This window comes from Opisthorchis viverrini (genome assembly GCF_000715545.1).
Source record: "Opisthorchis viverrini unplaced genomic scaffold opera_v5_34, whole genome shotgun sequence".
Lineage (NCBI taxonomy): Eukaryota > Metazoa > Platyhelminthes > Trematoda > Opisthorchiida > Opisthorchiidae > Opisthorchis > Opisthorchis viverrini.
The window spans coordinates 332799-360762 of record NW_008751690.1 but is presented as its reverse complement, the minus strand read 5'-3'; the positions used below and the strand labels follow the sequence as shown (position 1 = coordinate 360762).

The window sequence follows — 27964 nt, the reverse complement described above, 5'->3', positions numbered from 1 at the left end:
GTTATTACGATCCTTTCCCGACATTCGCTTTTGGCTTTGGTGGTGATAGCCTTTTGCTATGATTTTGTGAAAATTGAGCACCGAGGTAGTCCCTGTGAGACTATTGTAACCAATGAAAAGTGGGAACAAGAAACGAAATCGAGTCACCCACTGCTCGTCAGTTCATTGCTGTTCTGTTTATAAAGTTCGTCATCATATCTCTTTTGTGGTCGGTCGATAATTATTCCTCGTAGAACGCCGTTTCTTATTTGTATTCCAGTCGTGTGCGTTATATGGAGTTTTTTGGAGTCAGTATAATACACGTGCGCTTGACCAACGCAGTACCGAAATAGCCTCTTTCACAGCGCCATCCACTATTCGGTGCTGAGCATCCTCCGTAGAAAGATAACAATGGATAGTATTCCAAGTAAGTCGGATCCTGTGTTGCCACTCCCCTCTTGTTTATTGCTATTGATAACTCCCTGCATCAGGACACCTTTAGTGAATGTACAATTTAGCACCATCTTTTCAAAGCCGGACTATTTTCAGTTCGGACTGCCTGTTATTTTGTACCTAAATTTCCATTACGCAGGCACTTCATGTGGTAAAAGGCAGCACTTTGATAGCTCTTGATTTTCACTTTGTTCTTCGCAGATGCCGACCAAAATTTCACAACTCAATATGGTGCGATCGATTCGCAGCTCGTCGAGTTGGCCGAAAACATCAAGCAACGGGGAAGGGATGGGCCGCATCCTCTATATAAGGAGACTGGACCCGAGTTCGTAATGCCGAAGTTCCCAATTGAAAGGAAGGAAATGGAAAATCACATTCTGGCCTTGCGCTTGGGAAGGTGAGGACATGGTGTGATCGTTTTTTTGGTTGATACCTTCTATTTATTTAGCCTAGACTTCACAGTCAGTCACCCATGGATCACCAGTAAACATTGACGTCTAACTGTTTCACTAATACCTCTATTAAGCTTCTAAATAAAAACAACTGTATTGCTATTATTCCCGGATCCGTACTTTGGTTAGTTTTGGTTGACATGTATTCATCAGATTCACCCGTCTGCTTTTTCATCAGTTCCAAACCTATACTCCTGAGTGGTCTCTTTACAATTCAAAAATGTCTTGGAGAGGGAATTTCATCCCTCCATTCTCCTTTAAAGTGAAGGAAAGAAGCAGGCGTTCAGCGCGACAGCAAGGTTGACGGTCTGTGTAAGTCGTCTCGAACACGTTGGCCCTTAAGGTTTGTCGGTACGGAATGTTTCTTGCCATTGAAATGTAAAGCACTAGTACCTGCTATGTCCCTTGAGTTCGTGGGCTTTTTCACATGCTGTTTAGGTGCATATCGGCTGGTGGATTCATCAAATCTGTGGTAGCCGCTCGGATAGCAAAGGTTGTAGTGGCTTTTATTAGCTTTCAATATCCACTGAGGCAACGCAGTGTTATTCTGGCAAAAAAAGGATGGTGATGAACACATCATTGATGTGAAGGTCGGTTTCTTGGAGTCGACGACATCCGTTGACGTTTGACCGTCGCTGTTTGCGCAGCACCTTTGGGTCTTATTACTTCTCTCTGTGAGCGGCACCGAGGTACGACGACGCATCCAGCATAACAGTATGAGAATGGACTTATTGGAAGTTTTCACTGAATGGACACAGTTGTCTCGGGCCCATTTTATCCTAGGGATTGGCTAGTATTTTATGGATATCAGTTGTTCATTTCGGCAAAAGTTTGCGACGGATACTGCACCATCTTTTTGTCGACCTGTCTAGAATAAATCAGAGAATGAATTGTTTGACACAACACCTAATAGGACGGAAAGAATACCGAAACGATTCTGTCCACTGTTTGCGTCGTAATGTCCAAAATAACGTTTCTGTAGTTTGCTCAGTCATGCGGAATAACTAGAAATCGTCTTTTTTCCAACGAGATAATTCGAAAACAAGGGATCGCTTGCTTGACAGGTCGCTGTCTTGTGGAGACAATGGAGTTAATGAATGAGTGGAGTTAATGAATTAGAGGTTTAGGGTGTGTGTACCAAGGTAAAAGCTTTTAATGATACTCTTTGAATTGTGCAAAACCAACTGGTAGATATTGTGTGCCTTTGTAAAGTGTGTGATAAAACCCAGAATAGTTTGAGTGCTGTTTGCTGCGAGTCTTCCAAAAGGAGTTTCCCTCAACCTCCTTAGACTCGGCTGGAGGTTCTACAAATTATGGTTGCAGACTGGTGATGGTGGTGTCAGTGTCATTCGTTAGGCGAAAACGATATAGCTTTAAAAAAGCCATATGGCTTTTTTAAATGGTCGTGGGGAAACGGGTCACCAAATGCCACCGCGGATATCTGTTTATATGGTACTCACGGTGACACCTGCGACTACGTTGCCCGTAATTGAGGTCAAAATGTTGCTCGGGATGACACATGTCCTGGTCAGTGAGTTAGCTGGTATCCCCCACCTCGTCGGATTACTTCTCCTCCATATGTCAAAAACTCGGTTAAAAATGCTAAGCCGCTCGGCGCCGAGATAGGGCCCATCATGCCATTCTCCTGTCACAGGGTGTTTAGTATCTTTTGATTAGAGATCCATCAAGATCTAGTATCACTACCACAGGTTATCTGCGAGGGTGCGTTTGCGGAACGCATCCATTTCCTTCACTACCACTTTATATTAGGAGTACTTTCTTGTGAGTTGTCATATTGATTGGGGACGTCTACTGTCTTCTGACTGTCTTATCACTGCTTCTGTAACAGCACCCATGAATCGATAGATTGGTAGTGCTCTCTTTGATCATGGTATATTTTGTGGTCAATATCCTATTGATGTTGCCTTCTGCCGTTGTTGCGATGGGTCGAATAGTATTAGTCTTGCAGTGTGTATGGGCTGGCTACCCTATTATGTAGCCCTGGAATGCAGACAAGCCTCTGGTAGACCACTGAAATATAATCTTTTTACGTTGAGATGGGTCGAATAGTGTTAGCTTTGCAGTGTGTATGGGCTGGTTACCCTATTATCTAGCCTTGGATAAGCCTCTGGTAAACCATTGAAGTATAATCCTTTTACGTCCATTCTCGGTAATCAGGATCAACCAGGACAGGTCTGGTGTATGTATGTAGGCGTATCACACCTTAGGTGCAATATGACATCGTTAACTCGCCACATTTGCAGGTTGAGAAAATAACCGAAACTAACGCAGATTATCCAGCATTATTCGTTCGAATTAGACTGATACCGTAAAAGAATCGTTCAGCTGTAACACTTCCAGTGCCTAGCTTCCATACTACCCGAAAGAAGCACGAGGGCTGAGATACTGTCAGGTTGCCCAAGCCTAGACAGGGCTAGTCGAGAGGCAGAGGTCGGGTTCGAACCACGGGTCTTCCGGTCAGTAAATTAGCGCTCTAACCATCTCGCCCCGTAGGCACACGTGTCATACTAGCATCTATTCTGTGCATCTGAGACGTCGGTATCGAATTGAGAAGCTTTGATACACTGACATCAAGAACTGATAGCGATTGTGTGACATTAGTATTGAGCTTGAAATGAGACGACGAGCTCGCCATTTGAATTAATTCCATAGAATTGCAAAGCGTCTCTGTCGTTTCTGAGGAGCCCTGACCCCCTACTTGGGGTAATAAGTTGTTACCCAGATTCTGATTAATTTCACTCTTGTGAAACCACACACACACACACACAAAAGTTCGTTTCCTGGAACGCTTGTGGCTTCTCTTTCTCTGCGTCGACTGCTGTCCACATATGAGTCCAATTCCACTGACGTGCGTGACCAGACAAGTTGGACAAATTGAGACTAATGTGGGTGATCACGAAACAACCCATCTTGGACGGATTACTTACGGCAGTGAAGCATCGGTGTTGAACACTGATGTCATGCTGTCGATGATGATGATGATGATGATGATGATGATGATGATGATGATGATGATGATGATGGTGATGATGATGATGGACGGATTACTGCCAGATTGGCAGTTTCCATAAAGTTGTCATCAAACCCTCGGGCATTAAGCTCTGAATCCGCCGAAAAAAACGACAGTCGTGCTGTCATTTTGTTGCAGTCATATATGAGAAGTCTGTTTCACAAAAGCATGACCAGTTCAAAGCTGGTTATGAGCTTTGTGGGCCTGTCATTGGAACTTGATGCGAAAATTTTCCCTCCAAATTTTGACTATTTTCCGAATATGCTCCCCTCTCTATAGACGGCTAGGTCGAAGCCTGAGCAAGTAAACGATGTGGTCACTTTACACGTTTGAGTAAAAAAAGTGAAAGAATTGAGTATGAGTAACTGTATGGAACGCGCAGAAATCCTGAACTTATCAACCATTTCAGTGGAACGAAAATAGTCGTTTGTTCATTTTGCTTAGTTTGGTGTAGTTTGTGACTTCTGAAGGTTTGGGATTGTTCATAGCGTGTGGAAAGGGCTTTGGGCGAATTTCTCTGCTTTGTGTGCTAATGACCTGTGTTAAAATCTGACTCGTTTCAGTATCAAATAGTTAACCTGCTTCAGTAACATTGGCTCTCTTATGTTGCTCACCTGATGTTCGTTTTCTACGATATCATATGGATAAGTTAAAATCCATGGCCCGTAGGAAGCGTTTGGAATGCAGAAAAAGTTTGCTAAACGGCAAACATGGTTAGACGTACGTGACATGTGGACAAATTGATAATAGCACAAGTTTTTGTGATCGATCCTTTTTTTGCGAATAACAATGAACACTGCTTACGTTGTGGGACAAGCGATGCACAGGTTAATAAGATGACTTTGTAGGGCTGTTTTGGCACCAGGATCATGCGTAAATCGTATGCTACGTGGTATTGTTTTTAAGAATTATTTCATGCTGTAAAAAACTGGAAGCATGTTTTCCGTCAGAGTTTGTAAGCTGCACTTTGTGCGCACCTCGAACCCTAGAAGAAGCCTCTCCCCCGTTCCCCGTCCGAGGCGCGGATATCAATGTTATTCGCGTCATTCGACCGGGAAACTGTAAACAAGGCATGACGCTATTGAGGACCAGGTTATGTTGATGATGGCAAATAGCTGTGTGTATTTTTTTACTAGTATCAACTTGACGTCTGTGACAAATGATATTATGCCGGTTTTGATGCTCTCCCTCTATCGGTCGTCCATTGTGTGGGGGTCATACAAAACTGGTGGTGAAGACTTTCTGGTAGCTGATAGTGTCTGTGTACAACTACGCACGACACTTTCGCAGTTTATTCTGGTAAGTTCACATTGTCGGCTGTATAAACATCAGTGCTAAAAAATGATGCTTCGATGTCGTACAGTAAGTCCACATACTATTGGTGGGATTTCGTGGCAACGTTGGGTTCACTTATCTCTGACACTGCCATATCTTGTTGCCCATAACACGGGAGTCAGGATTTGTGAGGCAGTCTCACCACACATTTGCACACGCCAGCGAACAAAGGGAATCCCGCTTACAAGCATTAGAACACTACACGAATGTTAGCTTCCAGCCGTTTTAGATAGCCTTGCTGCTTTTCACTGTGCACTTCGTGGACCTCAACGAGGACATAAAAACTAAATGTTCTGATGCTGACGTTGATGGTGGCAGATAGTCCCAAACCGGAACACCGGTCATGACCGTCAGATTGTCGACGGACCAAGTTCTTCAGTGTGTTTTGGATATGCATCACAAAATATCTTGAATGTTAAAGTGCACGATATGAAGTAGGCTTACTTCTTACAGGATACAATTTATTTGTATAAATATTTCGTAAGTGAAAAGATTGTTGCAGATTAATGTCATGGAAGTGTTTGCTTTCAAAGTGAACCAACATATACGCGGAGACATAGGCCTTTTCCCCTCTGCAACTCTTATAAGGTCCAACGAGGCTGCGATTTGAAGCGATTCTATTCAGGGTGGTTCAGAGCACAACTCAGCGCGTATAGTTCTGTGAATGAATCCTCAGCTGAAAAGACAGGTTAAAATCCTTCCTTGACTTATAATTGCGCCTGTCTGGGCTTGGGCAACCAAGCGCCATCCAAGCCTGTCTGCTTCCTTCCGGCTACCTATCCACAGTGCACGGAAACAGTGACCGATGAACCATTTTTATTGTAGGCCTCCCTTGACTTTCTATCCCCATTTTAGTTGTCGCACAGGTAGCTCGTATCGGCGTTTGTACAGTTCGTCAGCCGTGATCTAATTCATTTTTATTAAGTTCTGATGCCTGTTCTGCATATTTTCACCCAGGTCCATCAGCTCTCTCGGCAGTGGAACGCATTCGCCCAACAATGACTTTGTGGAACGTGGGGAGTGGAATTCAACCTCGAACATTTTCACTGCTGAAGACACCGAACGACATAAAAGTCGCTCGCTGTCTGAAAATATGCTGAAAGACCCCAACCATGAAATGGATGGAGTGTGTACTCGCTCGACAAATTATTCCGAGCCCCTAGCAATCATGGTGCCCTCTTCCACACAAATTGGTGATTCAAAGTCAGCTCCGGGGCCTGTAACTCCTATTGGGCAGACGGACAACAACTCTGATCAGAATGAGTCTGTCAATGGAGAAGATTTTACATTGGATACAGACCTGTTGAGCAGATCTATGCGTCGTCTAATGTCAATCCCATGTTCAGCTGGTGCTGCTGGTGAGATCTCTTTGCTAGGCCCCGGACTTTCGGCACCAAGTACTTGCACAATGTATACGGAACTTGCTCCTATGCTACAAGAAGAGGAGGATACGGTTGAGGCCAATATCGAGTCAGCTGCAGTTGAGTTCCAACGTGTACAGATATGTGGAGATGACACCCTTGAGGTAAGTAACTCGACCCACTTAGTTTGCCAAATGCAGTTTGCCAGTATTGTTGGACCCAGTGCCGCAACAGAGTAATAGCTTCCGCACTAATTTTTGTAGATGTCGTGTCAATAATTTCTACATCTGAGGGACCATCAATCTTATTTCGGTTACCTTAGCTGTGCCTGTTTTGACCTGCTGTGTGTACCCCAAACGAAGACTTCTCCCGAGTCCTAAGGATATTTTTAACGCTGCTTGTTCAGTGATTTGGTACAACTGGAAAAAGCGTAATTGAAAATGGCGGAAAAAGATTTCTTGTGAATGGACTTCTACAGAAGTACCTCATTCAAACCCCCCTCGGGTAAAACAGAAAGTGTTTGCTCCGTACATCCAGCAATGTGGGCTTTGAAAATCAAATTAGTGAGACGGTTCAGCTGTAGCACCCTTTCAGTGCTAACGGAAGGAAGCACGAAGGCTGGTTTTGAGAAAGTGCGACGCCTTTACCATTTTAATCAGTAGAGTGGCGTTTCCTCAAGGCAGACTTCCAACTAGACGTTTATGAACCACAGACCAGTAGATGTGCTGGTGTTTTTTAAACCTCTGTGAGGGTGCCTTCATTCTCGACTAATATTCTCGTCCCACCGGTCACTCCAGGAGGCATCGATCTATGCTCCACTGTGTTCGTTTTCTCGTCTAACCCAACGTGATTCACCAGTTGGATCTTCGCAAACATAATGATTCCTGTAAACGAACCCCCAGGTTCAGTAGCAGCCGAGGTGTTTCAAGTACAGTACACGGTTCTGCTGCTTTTTGTGGTCAACGGGCAAGTATCTCTTGGTTTTCAAGAGTAAGCTATCCATATGCCCCCGCACACCGCGTTATGACCATAGTAGAGGGCTGTATGAGAGGAACTACAGTATTTCTACGTGGCTTACGTTTTTTTCGTTAAGGAATGGTAGATTGAGTGTAGTTATTAAGAAAATCGATCAGGTCTAGGTACTAGTCATTTCCCAGAAGGCGATTTCTGTTTACTCTGCATCACCAGCCGTTAAGGAAGGTAGATTGAGTGTAGTTATTAAGAAAATCGATCAGGTCTAGGTACTAGTCATTTCCCAGAAGGCGATTTCTGTTTACTCTGCATCACCAGCATAGTTAACCTAGCTTTGGGGTGAGATGACAGCCATTGTCCTTTTTTACGACCTGTGTCTATTGTGTTCGTCCTATCCTCCATTTACGTCGCCTTGGGGCTACTGGTTTAAACAGGAGCTGCTGGTGAGTTCTTTTTTCATCCTGTTGCGACATCCCGACGCTGTTTTTTTGAATCTTCATGAGATTGTTTCTTCAGCACGTTTTCCCCTACCTGAACTATCCCAATGAATATTTCGCTCGACTTTGCTTTCTACAGTAGCTTTTCCTCAATTCAAAAAAAACTAAGATGGTATATCTGCTCTCAATTTGGAGTCCTTTAGGATTACCTTTAGTTTGCGGACCCCCTCTGACCCTTGAGTTGCATGTTTTTGTATCTCTGGCGACCTCATATGTCCAATCATCTATTACGGGTTTCTATATTGGCGAAACCCTTTGCATACTTGTTTTAAGTCACCTTTCACTAACCCATATACCTCTGAATCGTATGGCTTTACACCAAATATCCAGCACTTAGGTCGTACGACCTGTGGTACAGCTTGAAGAAAGTACAGCTTTCTGTGTTGCGAAACGTGTTCCACAAGCGAATTCGACAGGCTCATGAACACTGTTGCAACACCATCCATATCTGCCATAGAGATGAGACGCACGACTGTTCCACTGATATTTCTCGTTCTAGACAGACCTGCCGTCCGTGTAGAGTTCGTGTACAGTAAAGTCGATTTTTGACAATATCACTAATCCGTTTCTAGAAGTGTGGTTGTACCTTCTGCAGCTTAGCTACTGGTACCTGACCAGCCTGCACCTGGGCAGAATACAACGTCACTGTTTCTTCAACCTTGAGCTTCACATCATGCGGGCTTGCTTCCCAATTGGTGATCCTCTCAGTAAAACTCTTGTGGCAGGTTTACTGTTTTTCTTTCATTCTAAAAAATCGTTCAGCTGTAACGTCCTTTCAGTGCCTAACTGCCATGCCTCCCGTAGGCACACGAGGGCTGTCTGCTTGCTTAAGCATATACTAGAGCAGTCAAGATGTAGAGGTCGGATTCGAACCGCGGACCTTCCGCTTAAGCTTACTCGTACTTTGCGAGTGCGGTTAGCCTCTCAGTCAACCAGATCTGGAAATGTCCGAAATTGACAGCACTCGACGGAGCTCAGCAGTGATATCTTCGGTATGTTGACAGGACAAAAGCCAAATGGAAATCTGATGGGGAGCGACATTGGAGCTCTTGTCCCAGTGTTTCTCACCTGCTTTTCAGTTTCGGACCGGTTGTTTTAACCGCGGACTTCCGCTTAAGCTTACTCGTACTTTGCGAGTGCGGTTAGCCTCTCAGTCAACCAGATCTGGAAATGTCCGAAATTGACAGCACTCGACGGAGCTCAGCAGTGATATCTTCGGTATGTTGACAGGACAAAAGCCAAATGGAAATCTGATGGGGAGCGACATTGGAGCTCTTGTCCCAGTGTTTCTCACCTGCTTTTCAGTTTCGGACCGGTTGTTTTGAGACAATGTAGTAGTTTACGCCAGAGTACGACCTCGGGAAGTCATACAGATTAAGTCGGATTAGGAAGGTACTCAAACTGTAAGGGGGCAACTACCCTGACACTTGTGAGTATCGTATACAGCGACACGTTTGTACCTGAGAGAGAGTCTTTACTGAGTGATGAGGCGATTAGTCTAGTTATCCTGACTATGGGGCTCTCGTACGCTAATCGAACGACTGGAGACTATCTTACAAACGCGCTTGTTTTTTAAACATAAATACTTCCCAGTTATTCTTAAGTCTTTCACAGCATTTTTCATAACCTACACACCGGTTGGGTGCGACTGAAAGTTTAGTCTACTCACCAAAATTCAGCAAGTGGCCCGGAACACTGGAATAATAATTCTGATAATGAATTGCTTCATATGAAGAGTATGGCTGTTCAATCTAGTTTGATTTGAGATGTTTATTTGAATCCTGCACCAGTTTCACCCACTGCTTTTCCGCCATTACGGCGGAACCAAGATCTACTACTGGACAGACTTACGGCGCTTGCCGCTTGTAGAGTGTTCCTAATTCTGAATAACCTGATGTTTACCAACCATTCACATGAAACTCTTCGAAACGCACAAACCAATTGAAGCTTACAGTAACGGTCATGTATAGGTGTACTCGGAACGACAGACTATACATTGGTGGCTGGGCGCAACCCTGACCCTTTCCGTAGCCCTGGTGGGCTGTCCTTTTTTCGATGTGTGACGCCTTGCAGTAAGCAGATGTTCCACTTCGACTTTGGGTACGAAACTACCAACACTATCTACTGTTCGCTGCATGTACCTAGGGGCTTAATAACAAGCTGTAGAAATAATGATCGAGTAGAGTCACTTGTTTCGTAGACCAGAGCTTTTCTTGGGAACCTTTCCGGTGCACCAAGCTGACCATCTTGCGCTAAACAGTGGAATTTTATCGAAACCTGCCCGAAACACTTAGTTCACAAGTAGTTTGTAGGATTCATTGCTGTCACTGATCCCGAAGCCCTTGTAGCTACTGTTTCATTACCGCTTTATCCGTTTTTTTCTTGAAGTTTGGATTCAATCATTAAATTTAGAGGCTCCATTTCGATGCCTTGGTATCGGTTCGTCGGCACTGCGAGGCATTCCAGAAAGTCACATAAAATATCCCATTGCACACATCACGCTTTTTTCCATGTCTTCTCTATTGGTGATAAGCTTGTATTAACTTGGCGAGGGGGATGTGCTGTCAATGAAAAATCGAATAGAGAAGGCGGTACTGGCATAGGGTTTGAACAAACCCCGTCTAAGTGAAAGTTGTCGCTTCGCTGATAGCGAAAAAAAGTTTGGTGCTGTAGGCTGGTCATACAATTGTAGAAAGATTTTTCTTCAGGTGTCGCCTTTTTAAAGTTTAGCACTGCTCTCGTCGATTGAGGCATTTCATTAACAGCTGACTAGAACAACTACATGTTCAATGGACTAGTTAGATGATCTTCGCTTCTGTGCGCGCTCATCAGCTTTCAATTTTCATTTGTTTATGAATCAAATGGATGAGTTGCTCGCTTTACTTTTTTCATCCCTTGTTTGAAACAGGAGAGTTACCCGTTCTCCAGTTTTGTGGGCTTTATTGATACAACTGTGATTTCACAGGTACACTACTTGATTTCTGCTAATATGGGGTGAAGAAAACAGTATTTCCATGCATGCTTGAAACACGTGATTTGTTTCGTTGTTCGAAGCCTGCAGGGTCGTTTACCAGTATAGCGAATCACTCAGCAATTTCTGAATAGCCGATATACCATTTGACATTGCACAATTCAATGGGTATAAACGGGGTTCTTCAAGGAGACCCAACTGGTGGCTCCGGTGTTTTTGTTGTATTCTGTTTCGTATTATTGTGTCTTTCGCCGCCCGAATCACAGCGTCGGACGCGGTTTATTGTAACACATCATCATCTTCGACCACAATACTCCAATGCTTAACTGCGGTGCAACTGTGATAAAAGAATGCCCCAGAGTGGGAGCAAAGTGAAAAGGGTGGAAGTAAGTGTTCAAAAAAATTTGCCTGTTCGAAAAATAGCCAGGTTCCCCGCACTTTCAGAAACCATCGAAACGAGCATCTGATCAGCGGTTTGATCTATTACCCATTGCGAATCTCATCAAACATAAGTTCAGCGGTCATTCCGATTAGGCTGCGTCAGCATGCTCGCCACTCGAATTGATTGGATGCTGTATCGTGTAGGATTTCTGACCAAATGCAGGGAGTCACCTTGGTTGCGAAGATCCTACTGCACTGTTTGACTGCAGTTGCCTCTGTTCCACATCTTCATATCATGGCATACTCTCGGGGTCTTTACGCCAACCGTACTTTCCTGGGTAAACGATGTTTGCGTATTCATGTTACATACCCCAACCATCTTAACCTGCTAAGTTTTGTTTGGAGTTCTGGTTGTTGAGGCCTCGCTTACGCGCTATTTTGTGATGGACGAGGCGTTGTTTGTGAACTTTAGACAACTGGTCAAGCATGCTATTGTGTGACCAACCACATCTCACAGTCGCACTTAGATGAATGTCAGTTGATGAACTTTGTCGGTCTTATGTGTCTGCGTCGGTGTTTGTCCCATTTGGTGGTGAATGCCAAAGCAATTTCTGTCTACGACGCTACATTCCTGTGTAGGTGAGATGCTAGGAATGTCATTCTTGTATATGCAGTTGTGAACCAAATCTCCACCGGTGATTTTCTTTTGAATTGAAAGTCGAAGATCCTTAGCATGTTTTGAAGACACCTGACTAGTTATTCTAGGGATTGTGCCAGTAAACGGGAGCACGATTGATCAAAAGGACACTGAACAGTATGCGGATTGTAGTCCCCAAAAGCTTTGGTTCATGAGACAATTCAGGTTTTCAGTATTCGGGTGAATTTATGGCTGGTTATTTGTTTGTGACGTGGTTGTGGAAAAAACATGCAGTTGATTAAATCATACCATTGTTTCTACGGCGAACGGAACAACCATATATATGCCCCATTTATATTCTACATATAATATTCTCCCACGCAACTTATTCCACCATTCCTCCTCAAAAGTGAAAGCCTCTACGAAACACTGATGTCCTATACCTTAGGCAGCCCCAGACCGACACTAATTCAGTTGCGAATACAGATTTATACCACTTGCATGCTATTTCCAGGCCCTCTATTGCCGATCGTTATCGATCCGCTGTTGATCTGCTATCGATCATTGCCGATTGTCCTTACAGCAGTCACCCGCACCATACCTACCAACAACCCACACATTTTGTTAACTTCATACACACAAGCCCGGTTGTTTAGTCTCGTCTCCCTTCTTTTGGACCACAACGATTACATACTGATGAATTCGGGAAGAACTGTACAGCGACATTCCTAAGAACCGTATTTTCGTGGTCCGCGAACCAAGCTAATACGACTTAAGCCCACAAATTTTGACTGGTTTGCTAGCGTAGGTGATTTGTGGTGTATGGTCTTGTTAGGCATTTCGAGCGACTGCTTTTCAAAGGAAAGCCTATGTGGACTATGTTTCGCCTTCTAAAGTTCTATTATGGCGCAAGCTGACTTGTCACCGAGGTGCGCTAAATCACCAATATGAGAGTTTAACAAATCGTTTCTTTTACCTTAAGCAACGAAGGCTATAAGCATATCCTACAGGTGTATCCTGTTTAAACCGGGAGCGCTACACACAACCTTCTGTCAGTTCGGACTCTGTCATTCAATCGTGGTGGACCGAACGGCTTCAACTAACCAACTGGCTAAAATTTGTGTAACACGGTCTTCCGATTTTCACCAGTTTATCAAGTAGCATCGCTTTTGAACTGCGATTTACTCCTACAGTTGAAACTGAACTATTCCTAGGAACTCTTTTTGGAGCGATGATCAGTCAGATAGGCGAAATTCTTGCGTTTTTTGCAGAAGTTAAGATCCTTGAGAACCTACACCCGCCGATGGGAACAGTCTTTTCTCCTCGGGCGTCGGTTCTTCAGGAGAACTGCATTTCAATGATCTTGGCCAGATCTAGCTATCTTGCGTCGACAATTTGGTCGCTCAATATGAACGTTTGTGTAACTTGAACCACGACATTGTTTGAATTCTGCACACTGCTTCGGGCTAAATTTATGTAACGTGATCCGAAAGTTCAGTGTTCAGATGGGCATACGGCCCGATGCTCAAAGCAGTACATTTGATCTATTGCTGACCATCGGGCGATCCCTACCCGGTGCACCTTTGTCGATCGGTACACAACATTCTGGACCAGGTTCTCTGGGATTTCATGTTTCTTAGATGTTTTTCTGGATGGTTTGAGTTTGCACTATTAACAAGTGCATAATGTGTGTACCACGAACCAATTTGCACATTGATAATTCACCAGTCTACCGATAAGGTAGTCTCACTAGAGGTCTAGTGTTGTATCTGTCGGAATAATATCTCTGAGAAAGACACTCATTTGCAAATCAATTTAGTTTTCACGAGGGACTCAGCTGAATCTCTTGATTTTGATATTCTACAACTGAACGTGCTGCACACAGGCCGCCTCGTGTTTCAGTTGACACGATATTCGAGATATCGCAGTATATTTTCATAAAGGAAACTACTCACAAGGTTGCTGAAAACTCCTTGACAGCCCACGACCGGTTTTGCCCTTCTTGGGGCTCATCAGGTAGGCGCAGTCCCCGAGTTTCCGTCAACGTAATGTTCTACTTGAACCCAAATTGGACTGTTTTCGAGAAATACACTCATTTGCAAATCAATTTGGTTTTCACGAGAGACTCAGCTGAATCTCTCGTTTACAATATTCTACAACTGAATGTCCAATTTCGGTTCAATTAGAACATAAGGTTGACGAAAACTCGGGGACTGCGCCTACCTGATGGGCCCCAAGAAAGGCGAAACCGGACGTGGGCTGTCGAAGAGTTTTCAGTTACCTTGTGAGTAGCTTCCTCTATGAAAGCTCTGAGAAAGCTTGAAAAGTATTCGTGGATTCTTTGCACCATGAGTTTCAGCCGGAACTCTCCAGCTTCCTAGATTTTGTACAACTTACGGCTGTTGCTTGGCAAGAATTAGAATTCTGAACAATTGTGTGTTAATTGGAATAGTGATATGGTTAAACTCCTAAGGCAAGTTGAACCAACAAATGTAATAATATGATTACGAGCCAAAATTGGTACGTAACCAACGGGGAATGGAAAGAATAGGTTTGTATGACAAGGATTGGAAGTTGAAACAAATTTCCGGGCCATGAGCTGTAGTGGGAACAACATCTGTTTGAACGGGGCGGATAATGAGTGGCAGTGGGATAGTTGCCCAACATGACACGGCCAGGTTGGCTACGAGCTACTTTAGATAATAACCAGCACTTAACTTATGGATTATGGATCACAATCGAAATGACATCCTGTGAATGAAGTTGATCTGTGTTAAAATACTGTTTGCTGTTCATTTGTTTTGGTGCTTGCATTGACTTCAGTCGCAGGATTTAATGTCAGTGTCAACGTTCAAAATGTATCCGGACTGCATCTCACACGTTTGGAGAGGATTTGTCAACTGGTACCTTTCATACTTCCTCTATGAAAGCTCTGAGAAAGCTTGAAAAGTATTCGTGGATTCTTTGCACCATGAGTTTCAGCCGGAACTCTCCAGCTTCCTAGATTTTGTACAACTTACGGCTGTTGCTTGGCAAGAATTAGAATTCTGAACAATTGTGTGTTAATTGGAATAGTGATATGGTTAAACTCCTAAGGCAAGTTGAACCAACAAATGTAATAATATGATTACGAGCCAAAATTGGTACGTAACCAACGGGGAATGGAAAGAATAGGTTTGTATGACAAGGATTGGAAGTTGAAACAAATTTCCGGGCCATGAGCTGTAGTGGGAACAACATCTGTTTGAACGGGGCGGATAATGAGTGGCAGTGGGATAGTTGCCCAACATGACACGGCCAGGTTGGCTACGAGCTACTTTAGATAATAACCAGCACTTAACTTATGGATTATGGATCACAATCGAAATGACATCCTGTGAATGAAGTTGATCTGTGTTAAAATACTGTTTGCTGTTCATTTGTTTTGGTGCTTGCATTGACTTCAGTCGCAGGATTTAATGTCAGTGTCAACGTTCAAAATGTATCCGGACTGCATCTCACACGTTTGGAGAGGATTTGTCAACTGGTACCTTTCATATACTCTCAAGCCTTGTGCAACTTTGATAAACTAGATACCTGGAGCTCATCATTATTGCAGGTGAGAACAAAAAAGATGGATAAAATGACGCCTTTAAAGTACGTCAGTGCTAAACGGGAGGAGGTAGTCACGTTCTCTTCCGAATTTGTCTATACTCTGAGTGAGAAAGAGTAGTAAAAAAATCAACCAGGGGACAGAGAACAATATCTGTTAGCCTCAATCCTGTCTATAATTCATGGGAATGAAAAGTCGGGAGAAGTGCATCCAACAATGAGATTATCTTAATCTCAGGTCGGAATGGTTCCAAAATGAATGGAATGAACTCGAGTCATGCCAGTTAGTTTTAGCCGCAGCAGAACTCTGCTACCAGTTGGCATTCTGTAGAGATTGCACTGTGCACTGTATTATCATTTTGTGTGTAAAGTGGCTGAGCATTCAACACCATGTGCCTGTAGCGTGTCTGTTGTAATTCTTTACAAGGAGGCCAAGGACTTGCAACACATGCCTCTTACAGATGGTGAGGAGCTCAAAATTGTTCGGTGGTTTAGGCGCGAACTTACAATCCCGAAGGTCCGTGGTTCAAACCCAACTCCGGAATCTCGACTGTTCTAGTCTAGGCTGGTCGTATTCCAGCCCACATACCTCCTTCGGGTGGCATAGCAACTAGGCACCGAAAGGGTGCTACAACTGAACGCTAATGATCATATTACTACGGTTAGTATGATCCATGATGGAACTGGGGATTCGATTTTGCACAACAGATTGAGGCGTTTCAGCTAGTTGTGAGAAAACAAGCCCTAAACGGATGTCAATGCTAGTGATTTAGTTCGCTAATTGTCAAGATTCACTCCGGGTCGTAATCAATGACAAACCGACAGACTATCGATGTATGATGACCAATCAATATCCTGCAGTGAAACAACATAATACAATTGATTGGTCCAATTGATTGATTAATCCAATTGATTGAAAACAACTTAATACATGTTCGGTTCAATGTGTCGTGCTGTAATGCCGGTCACACCAATGGTTTACTCAGAATTCACCGGGCTAACGGAAAGTAAACTACAAACGCTGTTACTTACACCGATGTTGATCCGAGATGTGAACATCACTTCAAACCTTATCAAAATGAATTTACGCGTTCAGATAAACTCGTGAATATATGGATGCCTTCAAACTCAGTACTTTCGGAAGTGAAGTGACTTCTAAATTTTCCAAACTGCCTGGTTTCCTAGCTGGTATGCCGGTACAACGATAGTGAAGCTACTCGCCCCAGACCTGAACGCATGTTCATTGTAGCATTTCGCGAGGATCTGCTTGTAGCTAGAACGCGAGAAATAGAAATATCGGAGACTATTCCACCCTTGAGGAAAGATTCGCAGAGTTCATCTTCGGTGCGTGAACTAATTTCATATTACATCATTCAGTGAGGACATATTTGTTTGTAGAATGCCATATCAGAAATCTTTCTGACGAAAGTCGTGCACCCGTATTGTATCGGTTGGTTTATTCATTAAAAGGGAACCACGACCAATTCGTGCGGATGTCTTGAAGTTTATTGACGTCTCCATTATAAATAATTATTGTCCTAACTGGATAGATTATACTTCACTGGCGACATTTCTAACCATGTATGTCTAAACGTACATACTACATATACATATATTTCATTAGCGACTGCCACGTAGGACCACACTGGACTTTTGTTAAATCAATTGCTATTTACTTACTGTTCGCTGGAGTCCAGTAGATCGACCATTGTTGATCGACGGATCCGTTCCGAATCTTAATCAACCAGGTATATGAATAGTTTACACCCGAATCGGATTTCCCGTTCAACAGTTGTCGAACACTTCTCGCGAAATGGTGAAAATGCACGCCCGAACTTCTGCTAGATGATGTAAAATGGAAGAACTTTGATTACCAACTCAAGTATGATGTATGGATCAGCAAAAGAAACGATGTTTTCGGCGGGGGTTTTTCATGCCTTTGGGGATGGGAGCCCAGGGCAGCCTAAAAACAAAACATTTGTCTTGTGTCCGATATGTTTAACCTCAGGGACCATCAGTGTTTTCTTATCCATCTTTCAGCAGGTCATACTAAGCGGCCTTCCCAATCTTTGTGGTTTGGTAATACTGTCATTTCATATGGTTATGTTACCCCCGATTGTGTTAGTTTGTTCTCGAGATGAACGGCTATCTTTACGTCCTTCAGTCGTAGCCTTGGATGAATGATCGTTCTGTGTTGTTGCTGCTCTGAACTCTATCTGAAGAGGGTGCCGTCTCACAATGAACCTTAGGCTCCTGTCAGCCTTTCTGAGCGTGTACTGATTGTTTTTTTATCTTGTTCAATAAAGTTCTGTCGTGTTAGTGGTACTAGCCAGTTGCCTTCTGACCGAGATTTGCACCAACACATGAACCTGAGTGTTCGCGGTCAATTCCTGGACACATCAACTGCTGTGCTTGCACAAGTTTTGGTCTAGATTTGTTGTGATACTTTTCTGCGCTCGGTCTACCACTAGTTCCCGACCGTCACCTTAGGCAACCCTTTTGTCAAGCATGTGCACACACTATTTCGGTCGTTTAAGTACGAAATTCCATGCTCTGTGTTACGTTGTGCACCAAACGGTCTATCTCTCTGATCACCCTCAAGGTTCCTGTGGATGAACTACACGTGGCCGCGGAAGCCCTTATCAAAGCACTACAGTTGCGACAAAAGTATATGACAATCTCGTCACAATACTTCCATCTGACAACCGGGCGTTATTTGGGCGCTTTGAATTCCGGTTCTTTAAAATTGTTGGAGTCACAAGAAAAACTCTTCCGGTCGGTGCGCAGCCCGGCTTCTGGTATGTTCCGTGATGTTTTCCCGATGATCTATTGGTTCTTATTTGTGGTTACGTTTGTTGCTTACCCGAACGGAAATTAAACAGTGGACCTGATGAAAGCTGAGTTGTCTGTTGCGCATATTATCGGTTCACCGTTTGGCTATCAAGCTTCCAGAGCCTTAGGAAGCATTGCAGTTGTTTTGCGATGAGGCGTTTGATAGGCCGGTGAAATAAAAGCTCTCGGCGAGTCTGAACAGGTATTTTGACAAACACACTCATTTGCAAACGAGTTCGGTTTTAATTGGAGATTCAACCGAATCTCTCGTTTGTGATATTCTTCAATTGAATGTGCTACACAAAGACCGCCTCATGCTTCAGTTGGTACAACGGTCGAGTTATCGCAGTTTAGTTTCTTGAAGGAAGCTACTCATGCGGCTCATCAGGCAGGCGTAGTTCCAGAGTTTCCGCGAATTCACTCAACGAAAGTTCCATGGTTCCAATCCTATCTCTGAATCTCGACTTCTCCCGCCTAGCCTTCGACAATCTGGCAATATCCCGGCCCTCGTGCTTCTTTCGGCTGGTATTGCAACTGGGCACCAAAAGGATGTTACCGGTACGAGACTGAATTTGTTTTCAGTTTTAAGTTGATTAGCCATTTCATTTTTCCCGGAAGTCTCGGCATTTTCATGTAACAACGCCAAATATTGGCTATCCCATAAATGATTACTTGCCAAACGAGCACGTCTAGGCTTTCCACTTTTCACTGTTTATTTCGTGTTGATTACATGACGATCACATGGTTCATGTGAAAAGACGGTTTACTTTGAATTACCCATCCTTCTCGTTCAGCATGTTTTTGTACCCAGTGATTTGCCTCGGTGAGTGCTATGTTCTTTGCCAAATCTGACAGAACCCATAGTAGGTCAAAAATCCATGCACGTCACAAATTCCTTCGGTTATCGTCACTAGGTATGTGATTCGCTTACAAAGACATGTTTTCGACCAACTCCGAATGTTCAATCTGTGGCACGACTTCCCAAGTCTGATGAAATTCTGTTCAGTGCGTTTGAAGGTGACTTTCTTGTTCTCTGAGTAATCGATGCTGGCCAACGCTGACCTGATACAAAGTTCTACACCTTTCCTGATTTAGAATGCCTCGATATTAATCGGAGTTGTAGCAGAACCCCTTCGGAAGGACCACATCAAAGGTCCAACCAAAAACAAAATTTTCTGAGAGTTCGTTTTCCAAGAGAGGAGCAACTGTACAAGGAAATTACTTTGAATCTTCTTTCAATGCATACTAGGATGTGAAGACTCGCGAAATACGAATCTATGTGAAATCGGACGTACTGGAAAAGGAGGAGGGATTTGAATAGGAAATACATGTTACGGAATAGGGACACGGGACAAGTTTGGAAGTTCCACTTTAAACGGTGTCCGGAAGTTTTCATTTAAGGCAAATGGAGGACTAGAGGGGATCTTACGCAGCATTGCAATGATGTAGCGTTTTCCAGTAAGGACATCTTTGAAGCTGCTCAGGAGCGACTCACAGTGTAACTACCAAGGCTTCTAGTACTTTCACTTTGCCGTATTATATCGAATGAGGTGTTGAGCTGAAGTATTGTTCACTTTTGACTGAAGATACCGGATGGTCTTTTATAACGCGGTATCCCTTCATAAAAGAAACCTTATTAGGAGAATTTTCGCAGCTTGGAACAGCTTCCACTGCCATATTCGTGGTAGATATTCTCACTCATATGTTAGCAAGGAAACCCCTTGCAGTATTCGAGCTGAGTCATTTAATCGGGTCCCAAAAAGGAGGGAACGCCGCATTGCTTTATATTACACCGGCAAATCGCGAAGGAACACGTGTAGCACGACTTTTCCCAGCGGCCTAGCCAACTACCATCGGATTGTTTAACACCCACAAAAGGCACACAAAATCTGCGTCATCCAGGCATAACTCCCAGCTTACATCACTAATTTGCTACAATTTGTTTCCCATCCGACTATCTGAGACGAGACAGTTATCGCTCATTAGTTGTTGTGATGTGGAAGACCGATCGTCTTGATCTCCATGCATTACTGTAATTGGACCTCATGATAAGACTTTAATGCAAGGGAGTGTAAATTTGGAGTCAGTTGAGGGTGTCTCGGCTCGCCTGGGCTTAGCTATTTGATCGTACCAATCTGTACCACCCTGACGGTGGTCTTCCTATGCTTCAGCATGCTGTTATTTTGCGGTGACTTGTGACTGAAGGTCCCACCTGACTGAGAACATAAAATAAAAGGCAGAGTTTGTGGTTCACCAGGTTATGAGGCAGCATTAATCGGTTCTCCCAAAGGAAAGCGACTCCGCCGCGGAGAGATTTGCTACCCCCTTAGGTGTGTTCCTAGTCCAGGCTCAATTTCATCTTGTGTGTTCAGGTGTGATTGATCTTTCATCGTCAGGGTTCTCTGGTTAGAGTGCACCATTCATTCAGTTTTGAGAAATTCATGCGTGGAGACGGTGGAACAGCTCTTGAAGGTGAACCACGTTTCGTAGTTGCAGTGCTCTACCTCTTTTTATCTCTCTCAGTGACAAAAGTGCACCATTTATCAAGTTTTAAAAAATTATGCACAGGACAGAAAAACCACACTGTCTCACCTTCTATTATCAGAGAACTCACAGAGAAGGGGCCTATATGAGAGGGCTAAAGTGAATCACTGGGAGCCTGTATTTTTTCAGCTTTCATTCAACTTATTTATTGCTACAAACATGTTTTGGAGCTATTAACTCACCAGAAGTGATTCTTCTCACAATACATCGCTAGAACCATTTGGTGGTTTTTGTTCACGCTTCCTTTATCCCGCCATTGTTCCATACGCTCCGATCGAATCACAGTCGTATTTGCTTACTTTGGGGAAACAACTTGTGTAGCCCTTTCCTGTGTGTTCTTCCCGCACTGTTTGGTGGACCGATCCAGCTTCGTGATAGACTTGTTGCACGTACTGTTGTGCGTCCTTCGGTGGCTTGTACAGTCTGTTTTCACCCTCTATTATCCTTTTATCTTCAGCCTTTCCTTCTAGGATTTCGTTAACCCCGGCTGAAGGATCCGTCACTGGAACCTTCGACGGAAATGTTACAAAAGGTATTCTACATCGGCTTTTCAGTGCGGTCTTTTCGCATGGAAGAAGTTGACGAATGCTTCTTCAAACCTTCTTCTGATTATTTTCCAGCATGGACCCTCTTGCATCCTTTTGTGACCCGATGTTTTCATACCCGAATGAACAGTAGATTTCATTTTCTATCGTCTCTAGTGTTTTCTTTCCGTGCTGCACAAACACATGTTTTGGATACCGCAACTTTATGACTTCTGAAGTTAATAACTGCAAATGTATCTCCTGGTACCGTAACTCAATGGTGAGCATTCAATCCGCGGTATATTGGTAATCTGGAGTAATACCTGATAACTTGTCAGCGTTTCCACAATGGGGCAAGTTTTAATAACTAGGCCTGTACCTGAAAAATCGGGCAATATTGTCGCAAGAGGGGTTTTGTTTTGTGTCCGGCAAACGGTGCAATTTGTTCTGCGTATTTCGTTTGGTCTCTATCTCCACTATTACATTGTCTCATCGTTTCCCTCGCCTTTCTTGAGCATTGTTAGGTGGTTATGGCTTTCGGTAACCGTTTGATGTCCACCGATGGCTAAGCTGGTCCGAAATGGAATGCCCTTTGTGGGCATACCGCGGGCATGTTCGACGAGCCTTTCGGTGAAGTCTGTCTACTTGTACAATTTTCTGTATCATAATACCGTGTCACACCCTAATGGGATCCGATGTTTGAGGTGGCTTTCTTATATTAATCACTCCGTACTCATCTTTCCCTGGGTTATAGGTGTCATTCCCATTTGGAACGGCCCGTATCTCGGCTCATTTTATTGTTTCATAAAGCATGCAGAATTTTCACGTGATGTTTTCGTACCTCACTTAGTTGACCCGCTGGTGATAGTTTTCCCCTCATTCTAATCCGACCCGGGTTAAGTTTTTAAATAGAGGCACTCAATTACTAAACCGGCCGTTTGTAATTCCATGTTTACAGATCACCCGATCAACCCACCAGAGACAACCGGTGACCCTTTCACAGTCACTTACTGGCCGGAACCAGTGGATGTCAGTCTGGAATTCCGAAAAGGCATCATGCACGTCTTACCTCCGAGTGGAGGCCGTTTCGGATCAACTGGAAACAACTGGGAATTCGTGGTACCGAGTCTCAGTTCCTACCTAGCCGATTATGACATGATTCGTGCGTTTGTTGCTGACGGTCCTCTCAAATCTTTTTGCTATCGCCGTTTGACTTACCTCGGTTCGAAATTCGCCCTGCACTCATTACTGAACGAGGCTAGGGAGTCGTTGGAGCAAAAACGAGTTTCTCATCGTGATTTTTATAATATCCGAAAAGTAGGTTTTGACATGTCATCATTTCCTACCCCTGATCCTTGTTGTTCATCTTCTTTCTCGTGGCATCCTGACAGCTTTTCGGTCGTCAGCTGTGTGCTTTTAACGATCTATTTGGCTCCATTAGGTTTTTCCGATGACTTTCGCACTCACCGTTTGGTGATGAATGCTTTCCAGAGCGATAGGGTTTTAAGTAGTTCGTGTTTCCTCTCAGGGATCTGCCTACCTTGCACGATAGAATTCGCCATTCTTCATCATGTTTTGCTTGTGTGCGAACTAGTGTTGACGCTAAGGATGCTGTCACTGTTACTCTGGTAACTCAACCACATAAAGTTTCGCCTTCATTGTGGCTCGTCAGATGTGCATATTGAAACTAGTCACATGCTCTTTTGGGTGACAGTGGCGAACATCCCAAGTCCTCCATGTTGGTTTCTGGACGACAGCATCAACTTAGTCGTTATCGCCCACTGTGTTCAACTTTTTCATGGTCACAACGTTAAATGGGAATACGGCTGTTGGTTCATGAGATTCTCACGGTACCACAACACTTGGAGAAACCGGCTTATGTTGGCCGCCTGTACTATCCCCTATTCGATTGATGTAAGGTCGAACTGGTCATTATTTCGTGAACGATGTTACCTGCCCCGCCAGGAACCGAAGTCACCAGTCTCTATCAAGGGAACTTATCATAGTTTCAAGGTTCGGACCAGTTCAAACCTACCATAAGCAGCCGATGAATCCCTCCAAGTGCGAGCCGAATCTTGCAATGCTGATTGCTCATCTCTCAGCTTCGAAGGGGAAGAAAAAGCGCATGTTTTTGGCATGAACTTTACACCCACAAAGTGTAAGTTAATGCTTTTGGACATACAATCACTGAACACACCACTCACAATCCAGGGAGAGGCACCCGAAGTTCAGAAGCGTTTACGTATCTTGGAAGTTTCATTGGTTCCAGTTGTAGTGTGTCAGATTAGGTCAGTGGGCGTCAAAGCGGTATATCCCTGAATCTTAAGGGACGTTTGTATCAGACTACAGTGTGGGCTGTTTTTTGTATGCCTATGAGACTTGGCCTGTTCGAGCAGCGGAACTGATATCCCCAGGAGTTTGACAACCGTAGTCCCGGAAACATAGCTCGTGTGGATTGGTGTTTGCAAATTCCTAACGAGGCAATTAGAAAGCGTATTTTCGGTTGCGCAACGGGGATTCCATGGAAGAATTTGTCCAGCACCAGAAGCTGCGTTGGTTAGGTCTTGTGTTGAGCATGATGAACTATCGTTTGTCAAAGAGGATTCTATTTTCCGTTCCCAGTTCAATGTGGTAGAAGCGGAGAGGTAGCCAACTACTCACCTGGCAGAGGGGTATGAAAGACATTTCGAAACGTTTGGGTGGTGTTTGTGCTACCCGCCTTCCAAGATGGGGATCGCATAATCATCACTGTGCCTGGTTGGAGATGCTGCAAGATATGGCTGGTGATCGATGTCAGTGACGTTCTTGTCAGTTTCTATCCAAATTGAGTGTCTGGAGGTGTAGGCACCCCGGAATGATTGCAATAAGCTAGCGCAAGTCCATTCCCCATTCACTTATTCTTTTCCTCACAATAGGGCTTTCACCTAAATCACAGTTTTATGGCATCAAAGCATCAGTGTTTAGCACTGACGTCATACTGTTGATGGTGATTGTTGGTGACAGCGACCCTAACGTAAAGCGATTTTGTTTGTTTCTATTACCCCTGTCTCTTTGCACATTTCAATTTGAGCAGTTGCAATTATGCTAGACTCGCCCCATATTCAGATGCATCCACTGTTGTACCTAATTGATAATAGCGAATAAGTTCTTATTATTCTACCCTAATTGACTCTATTGTGTGGGTATGCTCTGTCTAGTACAAAGTAGCATTGTACTGCCGCCATTGTACACCACCAATCGAATCTTTTAATTTTGCACAATCTGTTTCTCACTGTCTCTTGCTCACTCGATTTAGGTGGACACGCATCTTCACGCAGCCTCTTGTATGAACCAGAAACACCTTTTGAGATTTATCAAAAAGACTATTCGAACCAAGGGAGATGTGCTTGTTTGCGAAGATCGAAAAACAGGTCAACCGATGACTTTGCAACAGGTTTGTCCATTACCATATAAGTGTATTTATAAATGTCGTAAAGCTGATTGATTATGTGACCTATCATTACTGCTGGTGAATATATACCCATCCGGGCTGTCTATCTTTCTCAGTCTTTCTTTGTCACGTTTAATCGGGCCTATCGTTTGGGACCGTATTTTTAGACTTTTTAAGGCTTACTCCCCATCTGAGAGTGATCACTCCTCAGTGGAGGTCCCTCTCGGTCTCCTCCGCCACGAAGCTTCTTTCAGCAGGTATAACCTTATTCGGAGAATCGAAACTTGATCGACCTTTTCAGAAAGGAATTGCTGGGTGGCAGTAAATGTTGAGGTTTCTGTTGATGTAGCTGTTTACACAAGCTGTCCGGTTATTCGGAGTCTACTGACCGGTTGACCAATGAAATTGTGATTTTTGTTCATAATCTCCTGTTTCTACAGGTTCTTTGCCTTCCCTTTTGTTATTTTTGTGTGTTCACTCTACTTATATTATATTTTCAAAGATATGATGAAAATCGATTTCTGTTCTGCCCTCTCCCTCAGCTGATAGACCAAGTGGGTGTTACCGCCTATGATCTGAGTATCGACAATCTGGATGTTCATGCGGTGAGTTACACTGAATGATTCTTATCAGTGTATGTGTGTGTGTATGATAGAACCTTGGGTTGATCCGTCTTGTTCGTTTTCATAGTCTATTCTGGTTAGTTTACTGACACCTTTGTACTGGAGCTTCTGCAACCAAACTGCTGTTTTCATATGGTGGTTTGCAACTTATTGAACTCTTGTTGGGGGCGTTTATTTGGTGACCGCGAAACTTCAATCCACGTTAGTAACTTTGCAAGCGACTAGGTCCTTGGTAGTTTTTCTGCTACGCTTCCTCCTGTAATCTGGGTCGTCCACCAATCTCCTTCACTGTAGTTACTGATTTGTTTTACAATGCTGTCCCATTTAGGGAATTTTCAGTTGAATGCGGTTGACTGGATGAACTGACTCCTGAAATCCCGAAGGACACCGTATAATTTATCAGCAATATGGTTCCGAAACACTGATTTGCTGGAGCTCCGAGTTCATTGGATCTGGTATTCAGACATCGTGACGCAGTGGGTAGTCCTGGGGTTCATTTAGAAAGTTGAACGGCCGAGCAACATTTAACCTGGTGACATAACTTGGCCTGTTCTGTTTGTCTTCTTCTGACAGGCCGCTTCAATACCTTTTTTGTTTTAACTATTTGCGTGGTTGGAGTAATACAGAGATTGATGACGTTGGGCGTGGGGGCGGTCGCACCATCCAATCAACCCTATTTATCCGTTAAACAGCACGACCTTATCTCTACCCAAATCGTAGTGGTCACTTTCTCTGAGCAATCACATCATAAGTCTGTCAAGGAACGGGGGGTGAGCTGAAACCGTCATGACTTTGAAAGATTGTTCCTTGGGTAAGATTATTCCCATTTATAATGATATATTACTGTTGTGGTTTCTTTCCGCTCAGGATCGCAACACCTTCCATCGGTTCGATAAGTTCAACGCGAAGTACAATCCCATCGGTCAAAGTCGACTTCGAGAAGTCTTCCTCAAGACGGACAATTATATTAAAGGCGTTTTCTTTGCCCATGTATTGAAGGTCAGTCACTTGTCTGCGCTGGTTTTTTGGGCGCACGGTTAAATTCTCCTTTTGGTGAGCAGTAGTCCAAGTGACCACTGTAGATCGTTCATCGTTCCTCATGTGTTCTCTAAGGACGACAGTTGATTAGAAGTTCCAAGACGAAAGTGTATTCAACCCGAACACTGTTTTGGGCACTTATACACGGCTGATGTGATTACAAAACGGAAACACTGTTCGAAAGCAAGCAGAGTAATTATGCGCCATATGATTGTTATTTTATCACTAGGTGCGAACTGCTAAGTTAGAAGGATATGAGCAAATTCAAGTTCCAAAGTTTGCTATGAGGGTTGTTGTGGTCACCCATGGTACCGTGAGGTCGCCAGCAAGGGCTATGGACGTTCTACCTCTAGCGAAAGGCCGTCAAAAGATCAGAGTAAGACTCGTAGATTCGCTGTGCTGTACCAATAACCAAGTTCAACGAACAGACCAGAAATCAGCTGGTGCAGCACAATAGCGAAAAAAGAAACGACCAATCGGATTTGTTTATATTGCTGATGAACGAGAAATAACGAGTTGTATGAATGCAAAAGGAATAGTTGGGCAGCGCGAACTTGGAGAATACAAATCGAGGAAACAGCTAAGTGACGCATATAGTTGAATAATAAGTAAAGGGATGAAACACATCCGGACTAGTCGGTAACGTATTATATGGTATAGGATAGAGTATTAAAGACCTATTCAGGTACAAACTGATAATATGAATGGCACTTGAGACCCTAGGGAAATTTGCGTGCATTCTCTCTGTAAATAGCAATGTGTTATTCCAACTCAGGAGCCTGCTCGCAAGTACTCACTAAAGGTGATCTCCGTCGATACTGGGTCCAGGAGAAACCTAAACATCTGAAGAACTCATAAATGCCCAGTTACAACCGTTTTCACCTGCAAGATGATACTTTCAAACAGTTGAAAATCATGTTATAGACCTAACTGGTCTAAAGAAATACATGAAAGCTCAGTGCACGAATTGCGCACCTTGGTCATTGTTGGAATCTCACGGAACCGTAGTGTGTTCTTTTTTGTGGGAGTTCGGTATCCATTGAGTTATCATTGTATATTTAGTATAGTTAATTGACTGACAACTGGTTCCAACAAAGTGCTGGCCACAACTTAAAGTGAGTGTTTACATCAGTGTGGCTTTTAAGATGTTTTTAGTTTCTGTTCCCGTTTCTACTGCTCGCGTAATATACATAAGCAGCGATGGTGAGGGACGATCCGAAAAGCCCGAGGGTCATTGGACCACATGAAAATTCTGAAACTTCCTACTAAATGGAACGAATGTGGCTGATCTTCCAACCTTGCTGTTCAACTTT

General features: G+C 43.7%; 1 protein-coding gene across 1 annotated transcript in view; it reads left to right on the top strand.

The window, feature by feature from the left end:
• Window positions 1–235: 235 nt before the first annotated feature.
• T265_02657 (hypothetical protein) overlaps window positions 236–27964 on the top strand; it is a gene marked incomplete at both ends in the record, with an annotated part of 39817 nt that continues 12088 nt past the window's right edge. The window contains 8 exons of the mRNA XM_009166959.1: window positions 236–406; window positions 634–829; window positions 6208–6775; window positions 18263–18458; window positions 22519–22877; window positions 24856–24993; window positions 25533–25595; window positions 26481–26612. Of these exons, the coding sequence (XP_009165223.1) occupies window positions 391–406; window positions 634–829; window positions 6208–6775; window positions 18263–18458; window positions 22519–22877; window positions 24856–24993; window positions 25533–25595; window positions 26481–26612 (1668 nt within the window). The remainder of the gene's footprint in view (window positions 407–633; window positions 830–6207; window positions 6776–18262; window positions 18459–22518; window positions 22878–24855; window positions 24994–25532; window positions 25596–26480; window positions 26613–27964) is intronic.